Raw genomic sequence first — 7,815 nt, 5'->3', positions numbered from 1 at the left:
GCACGCGGGCGGCCGGGGTTCGATTCCTCAGCACACTCAGGAAAGCCTGCAGTGGCGCTGTGGCTCAGTGGTGGAGCGCCGGCCTCGAGTGGAAGTTGTTCCAGGACAGCGCCCGGCCCGAGTTCAAGCCCCAGGCCGGCAAAAAAAAGCCTTTCAAACCCGGCCCTGGTGGTCACACCTCTTGGTTGTTGCCCTGGGGCCTGAGCTCGGCCTGGGTGCTGTCCCTCAGCGCTTCAGCTCAAGGCCAGCGCTCCACCACTGAGCCACAGCGCCACTGCCGGCTTCTGATGCTTCATTGGAGAGAAGAGTTTCATGGACTTTCCTGCCTGGGCTGGCTTTGAACTGTGATCCTCAGATCTCAGCCTCCTGAGCAGCTAGGATTTCAGGCATGAGCCACTGGTGCCCGGCTGGAGAGAAGAGTTTCATGGACTTTCCTGCCTGGGCTGGCTTTGAACTGTGATCCTCAGATCTCAGCCTCCTGAGCAGCTAGGATTTCAGGCATGAGCCACTGGTGCCCGGCTGGAGAGAAGAGTTTCATGGACTTTCCTGCCTGGGCTGGCTTTGAACTGTGATCCTCAGATCTCCACTTCCTGGGTAGCTAAGATGACAGGTGTGAGCCAAGGAGGCTGAGACCTGAGGGTCACCATTCAAAGCCAGCCTGAATAGAAAAATCCCACACCAGAGACTCTTATCTCCAATTAACCACTCAAAAACTGTAACTGTACTGGTAAAATAAAAAACCAGAGCCAGCAACAGTGGCTCACGCCTGTAATTCCAGCTACTCAGGAGGCTGAGATCTGTGGATCATGGTTCAAAGCCAGGCCAGGAAACTTACCTCGAATTAACCAGATATATATGAAACAAGGAAGAACCCTAATTAAGGTGAAACTGAGAAAAGTGTCCTGCCATGGGGAGGAGCTGGAGTCTGAGAAGGACGCACAGTCTCCATTCTACCTGGGGTTTGTACAATGTGACTATGACGAGCAATAATTGACCAGGGCCAGGCCCAGGTCAGACCCTGGAAGGACTGGAGGGCCTCACTGGTGAGCTAGAGCTGGCACTGTGGTCAGAGAGGGTTGGCTGTAAGGGGTGTCCCAGAGCATCTGGGCCCAAAGGCCACTTTTCTGTCCTTGAGTAGGGCTGGGCTCCCCTCTGCCTTCCTGTGGCATAACCTGGAGTTGGGGCTGGGGCACAGGAGAGGCAGGCTGCCTTCCTTCCCGCACAGGAGGACCTCAGCGGGAGGACGGATGGCCCCAGGCTTTCCTTCCCTTTATGGCAGGTGAGACACCAAGGGCCGTCAAGGACTGTTGGAGTGCTGCTTTGACTAAAAAAGGAAGCAGCGCAGCAGAGGCTGAGACACTTCAGAAGCCGGGGAAGGAACAGGCGAGAACAGCCCGCCTGCTGCCGCTCCCCACCCCCTTGCCAGGAATCTTGGCAGTGGGTGCTGGACAGGCTCCGCAGACCTCAGGCCTCTGCACGGACTAGAACTGCTTCTGCTTGTGCCTGGGCCCGGTAGGGGACAGTGCGTGTGGACACCCTATGTTGACAGCAGCCCCCCACAGCGGGGAGGCCTCTCTGCCCCCTAGCATGCAAAGGCTGCTAGGGCATCCGGACTGGAGAGCATGCACAAGGCAGCGCCCTCTGGGGTGCTGCCGAAGGCACACCACGTAGACTGCCTGTCCTGGTTGAACGCAGGGCCAGGGAGCTGGGCCTCGGCGGATCCGCCCTTAGGGGTGGCTGTTCACAGCCCTTGGGCCCAGTCACACCTCAGCCTGCCCTGCTGTGCTGAAGGGAAGTTTCACTCCCTTCTGGAAAAAGTGAGTGGGGCTTCTTGGCACGCCTCAGCCTTCTTCCCTCCAGCCTCACCATTGGAGGAAGAGGGCACTGGAGACCCGACCTCCACCCAGCCCTGGCAGAGTTCAGACACCTGCCCATCTTGAGCTCTGCCCAGTCACTCCAGCTCTTGACTTCCTGGGGTGCTCTCCCCTCATCCGCCCTGCTCCAGACCTCTGCTTGTAGCCCTCAGACCAGCTTGTCCTCCTGCTCTGCACGGCTTCCCACACCTCCAGAGCACGGACGTGGGCAGAGAGAAGGTCCCCGGGGACGTGGAGACCAGCCAGGGGCGTCGTGGTCAGGGCCAGGCAGGACTTGATGCAGACACCGGAGGAAGCACACACAGAATGGTCCGGAAGCCTCCTCTCAGACATAGGGAATGGGGGTAGAGATGTAGGCATAAGGAGAGACAGGCCAGACAGTGAGATGTTGGCCACAGTTCTCTGCCCCCTGGGCATGGCCTGGTCTGGTCTTGGCACCCTGAGGCTCCAGAGGAAGGTACATCTGAAGCTGCACTGCAGCCTTGCCTCGCCCTGGAAGGCTCTGAGCTGGCCTGCCTCACCTGTCTGGCTGCAGGCAGATGAGGGGTTTCTTCCAGCTCTTGGCAGGGCACCCCGCCCCCACTCAGAGCCACAGAGAATGCTCCCTCCTCCACAGTCAGGCTTTTGCAGAGAAAAGGGGCCTTTTGTCCCCAGATTACTATGGTCCACCCCAGGGAAAAGGGCAGCTTCACATGCCTCTGGCCCAGCCCCTGACCTCAGCCAAGGGCAGAGCACCCTGCCCTCTCCACCCCCACAAGCTGCAGGGTGCCGCCTGTTTGTATGAGCCCACCCATTGCCCAGAACACAGACACAGGAAGTGGTAGGGGAGCAGCAAGGGGCCTGGGACAGGACCTGGTCTGTGACGCACCAGCGCTAGACACACACACACACACACGGACGTGGGACAGGACCTGGTCTGTGACGCACCCACGCCAGGCACACACATGGACCTGGGACAGGACCTGGTCTGTGACGCACCCACGCCAGGTACACACACACAGAACTGGGGCAGGACCTGGTCTGTGACGCACCCACGCCAGGCACACATGGACATGGGGCAGGACCTGGTCTGTGACGCACCCACGCCAGGCACACACACAGAACTGGGGCAGGACCTGGTCTGTGACGCACCCATGCCAGGCACACATGGACCTGGGACAGGACCTGGTCTGTGACGCACCCACGCCAGACACACACACACACGGACCTGGGGCAGGACCTGGTCTGTGACGCACCAGCGCCAGACACACACACGGACGTGGGGCAGGACCTGGTCTGTGACGCACCCGCGCCAGGCACACACATGGACATGGGGCACGACCTGGTCTGTGACGCACCCATGCCAGGCACACACATGGTAGCCAGAACAGCTCAAGAAGGCTGTGAGTCCTTAGGGCCTTCCTGCTGCTCCCAATTCATTCCTGTAGACTTGACCTCTAATCTTGGTCCTTGACCTCTAGGCCCAAGGGCTGGGCTGGTTCTGGGATCAGGGACTCTGTCTCCCTCCAGGGAGTGAGCAGGCAGCTAGTCTCCCTGAAGCCAGGATGGCGAAGGTACATGTGGTGCAGTGGGCAGCCTCCACCGTGTGGCTCCTGCCTGTCCTTCCAGCTTGTCCTGGGAACGCAAGGGCACCAGGAGCCTAGTCTTCCCTGCAGTGCCAGGCAACCGAGGACCATGCCAGCAGACATGCAGGGCAGATTGCTTTTCCTGTGGAGGTGTAAGCTGTGTGGGACCCGGACGTGGGGGGGGACAAGGCAGGAGCTACAGGAGGGAAGAGCCTGACAGGTAAAGGCTAGAGCAGGAATCAAAACCAGAGGAAGAGGTAAGTGTGCATGCCAGTTACGGGATCGCAGATGGGGCCCAGAGAGGGCTGACCTGGCTGTGTCCCGTTCAGATCCAGGGAGGCCCGTGGGATTCTGACTGCTGAGGAAGACGGTACAAAGGCAAAGGAGAGGAGGGCGCACTAACCCCAGGCCTGGGGGGGTCCCCAGGGGAGCAGCCATCAAAGGAAGGCTGGGTGCTCTGGAGCTGCAACTCGCCAGCACCTGGCAGCCAGCCGGCCAGCAGTGCTCCATCCTGGCCTGAGACCCCAGCTCCTTCAGCAGGAACACCCTGCTCCAGCCCAAAGTAGGGTCCAGGCAGCAGCCCTGGACAGGCCGGGAACACATGAGGAAGGAGTGGCCGGAGCCAGGGCAGGCCCGGGGGCAGGAGCAGCTCTAGGTCAGGTGTGGTTAGGGCCTTGTTCCCACCTGCCCCTGTCAGTCCAGCCCAGAGGCACAGCAGGGTCAGGACCACGGGCTGAGGCACAGCTTAGGTGGCAACCATCTACCTAGCAAATGTGAGGTGCTGAGTTCAACCCCAGTGTGGCCAAGCAAAACAGCCAAGGGGCAGAGCTCAGGCTGGATGGACAGCGTGGTCCTCACTGCAGGCCCGCCCTGGCTGGGCTGTCTGAAGTGGTACCAGAAAAGAAGGCGGGGCCTGATGAGCCCCGCCTCTTCACTTGTGTGGGGGTCAAGGGAGGGGAGCAAGCAGCTATGTCAGGGCCTCTGTAGACAGCAGGCTGGCAAGGGTGGAGCCTGGAGGAGAGCTTCCTCATGGCTGGAAGGCCAGCCCCTCCTCTTTGCAGGAACTGCCCCAAGACCTAGGGTACATAAAGACCTGTCACCTAGGACCCCTCCCCTGAAAGAGGGTCTGCTGGTGCTGGCTTCCTGGTGGACGAGCTCTGGCCTCCAGTGCACAGGCTCTGACCCAGCCCTGCTCTCCAGAGCTGGACACAGACCTTTTCCGTGGACCTCTGCAGCCATTTGTTTTTTTTTTTGGTCGGTCGTGGTGCTTGAACTCTGGGCCTGGGCGCTGTCCCTCAGCTCTTCAGCTCAAGGCGAGCGCTCTACCACTTGAGCTACAGTGCCACTTCCGGTTTTCTGGTGGTTCATTGGAGATTAGAGCCTCACAGACTTTCCTGCCCTGGCTGGCTTTGAACCATAATCCTCAGATCTCAGCCTCCTGAGTAGCTAGGATGACAGGTGTGAGCCACCAGCGCCTGGCAGCCATTTGTTTTTGTGTGGTACTGCACTGGGGGGTCAAACCCTGGTCTGTTGAGCCAGTGGCTCATGCCTGTAATCCTAGCTACTCAGGAGGCTGAGATCTGAGGTTCACGGTTCAAAGCCAGCCCGGGCAGGAAAGTCTGTGAGGCTCTAATCTCCAATAAACCACTCAAAAACCAGAAGTGGTGCTGTGGTTCAAAGTGGTCAAGCCCCACGACTGATCAAACAACAACAACAACAAAAAACCCTGCCTCACACACCCCAGGCAAGCACTCCACCCCTGAGCTTCACCTCCCATTTGATGCTCCTCTCAAAGCCGTGGACAAATGGGTTGAGGCCAGTCATCTGAGCTTTCCCCCTTAAACAGCCTGTCTCAGGGTAGCCCCAGAAGCTGGGGACACCTTTCAGAAACAAGCTAGGCAGTTGCCCAGCACAGAGCTGCCGTCCAGCCGCCGTCCCCTCCCCTCCCCTCCCCCACCAGGCCCAGCTGTTGTTTTGACGACTGTGGGGCCAGGCAGGTCCTCAGCCAAGGTCTTCCCAGGAGACTCTTCTTCCTCAGCCCCTGGTGGCGGCTGGCCAGCCCGGGTGGAGGGGAAGGAAGGCGACCTCAGCCCGGCAGTTGCTCTCCTAGGCAGCCGGGACACCGGCCAGCTCTGTCTGATCAGGAAAAGCATCAAAGCCTGACACCAATGAAGGCCGGAAAGCCCCAAGAAACCCCTGGACCTGACCCAACCACACACGGGGCTCTCCTTCAGGTCACCAGACGAGCCCAGTGCAAGCCTGCCCCTGCAGGTCACGGGCTGAGCCCTGCTGGCAGTATGGTGAGCTGCATCCTTTCAAAGCCTCTTCAAGCTGGGCACCGTGGCTCACACTTTTAATGCTAGCTACTCAGGAGGCTGAGACCTGAGGATCGTGGTTCAAAGCCAGCCTGGGTAGAAAAGTCCCCAATGAGAGACTTTTTTTTGTTGGTCCTGCGGCTTGAACTCAGGGCCTGGGCACTGTCCCTAAGATTCTTTTTTTTTTTTTTTTGGGTCCGGTTGTGGGGCCTGAACTGAACTCTGGGCCTGGGTGCTGTCCCTCAGCTCTTCAGCTCAAGGCTAGCGCTCTACCACTTGAGCCACAGCGCCACTTCCGACTTTTTTCTTTTTGTTTATATGGTGCTGAGGAATCAAACCCAGGTCCTCAGGCTTGCAAGGCAAGCGCTCTACCACTGAGCCACCTTCCCAGCCCTCCCTAAGCTTCTTTTGCTCAAGGCTAGCGCTCTACCACTTGAGTCACAGGGCTACTTCCAGCTTTTTCTGTGTATGTGGTACTGTGGAATTGAACCCAGGGCTTCATGCATGCTAGGCAAGCACTCTACCACTGAGCCACATTCCCAACCCCAATGAGAGACTTTTATCTCCAATTAACCACTCAAAACCTGCAAGTAGAACTGTGGCTCAAAGTAATAGAGCGCTAGCCTTGAGCAAAAGAAGCTTAGAGATACCGTCTAGGCCCTGAGTTGCAGCTCTACAAACACCACCATCATCAACACACACAAAAAATGCTTTTCATTTCCACTGGACCCTGAGTAAATTACAGTGAACACAACAGGGTTTGAACTCAGGGCCTCAGGCTTGCTTGGCTTACACTCTACCGCTTGAGCTACATCTTTTTGTTATTTTGAAGATGGACCCTCTTGGACTTTTCTGTTTGGGACTGCCCTTGAACCTCAATCCTCCACATCTCAGCCTCCTGAATGACTAGGAGTATAGGTGTGAGCCACCAGTACTCATAAAGAATGGAACCCAGGGCTTCATGCACACTAGGCGAGCACTTTACCATTGAGCCCCTTTCCCAGCCCTGAACACACATTTTTAATTCCTTGCTGGGTTTACAAGAAAGTAAATTTCCACCACCTCTGCAGCCATTAAATGTTACAAAACCCAAGCAAATAGCTAAGGTAGTGGGCAACCACCCCGGGTCATGGAGGGAGCACGTGGAAGAGCAAGGATTTCCAGACACCAGTGCAGAGCGGCACAAGGTCAGGGAAGAAGCTGGGTTCTCTGAAGAGAGCCAGCGACTCAGGGCCCCTGGGGAGACTGCAGGGGGCTCGGCAGGGCAGTGCTGCTTCATCTGGGAAGGGTCCCCACAGTAGGAACTTACACCTGTCACAGACAGGAGTTAAAAATGATAATTTATCAGGTGCTGGGCTGGGGAGGGGTACTTGCTTAGCATGCTGAAGACTTGGGTTCAAATTCCTGCAACAGAACAAAGAAGAGACCAAAACACTCAAAGAAACTCCACATTATTAGTGACAACCAGCAGAAATCACAAAGAACAGATTTGGATTTCCAGACTAAAAAACTGAAATCAGGTATAGCATATAAAATAACTGTGTGTGTGTGTGTGTAGATATAAATACAGCCAGGGGCTGGGAAGGTGGCTTAGTGGTAGAGTGCTTGCCTTGCATGCATGAGGCCCTGGGTTCGACTCCTCAGCACCACATAAGCAGAAAAAGCCAGAAGTGGGGCTGTGGCTCAAGTGGTAGAGCGCTAGCCTTGAGCTGAAGAGCTGAGGGACAGCGCCCAGGCCCAGAGCTCAGGCCCCATGACTGGACCCAAAAAAAGAGAGAGGGGGGGGAGAGGAGAGAGAGAGGAGCCAGTGCCGAGGGCAGCTCGCCCCTGTCATCCTAGCTACTCAGCAGGCTGAGACCTGAGGGTCTCGGTCAGGAAACTCCACGAGACTCCTATCTCCAGGAAGCCATACTAAATAGTATAAGTTAGTATAGTATAGTATGAGCAGCCAGAAGTGGCTCCCTGGTTCAAGTGGTGGAGAACTCGCCTTGAGCAAAAGAAGCTCGGGGAAGGCGCCCAGGGCCACAGAGTTCAAGCCCCAGGAACAGAAAAAAAAAAAAA

The 7,815-nt window shown here is 57.3% G+C and overlaps 2 protein-coding genes across 2 annotated transcripts in view; both read right to left on the bottom strand.

Annotated features, from left to right (window-relative positions):
* Vwa1 (von Willebrand factor A domain containing 1) overlaps nt 1-2,207 on the bottom strand; it is a 13,213-nt gene extending 11,006 nt beyond the window's left edge. The window contains exon 1 of the mRNA XM_013031388.1: nt 2,008-2,207. Within this exon, the coding sequence (XP_012886842.1) occupies nt 2,008-2,207 (200 nt within the window). The remainder of the gene's footprint in view (nt 1-2,007) is intronic.
* A 4,674-nt stretch (nt 2,208-6,881) lies between these two features.
* Tmem88b (transmembrane protein 88B) overlaps nt 6,882-7,815 on the bottom strand; it is a 4,747-nt gene continuing 3,813 nt past the window's right edge. Inside the window, exon 3 of the mRNA XM_013031387.1 lies at nt 6,882-7,065. Within this exon, the coding sequence (XP_012886841.1) occupies nt 6,882-7,065 (184 nt within the window). The remainder of the gene's footprint in view (nt 7,066-7,815) is intronic.

Source organism: Dipodomys ordii, unplaced genomic scaffold (assembly GCF_000151885.1).
Source record: "Dipodomys ordii isolate 6190 unplaced genomic scaffold, Dord_2.0 Scaffold6, whole genome shotgun sequence".
In the NCBI taxonomy this organism is placed as follows: Eukaryota; Metazoa; Chordata; class Mammalia; order Rodentia; family Heteromyidae; genus Dipodomys; species Dipodomys ordii.
This window is presented reverse-complemented; position numbering and strand designations above follow the sequence as displayed.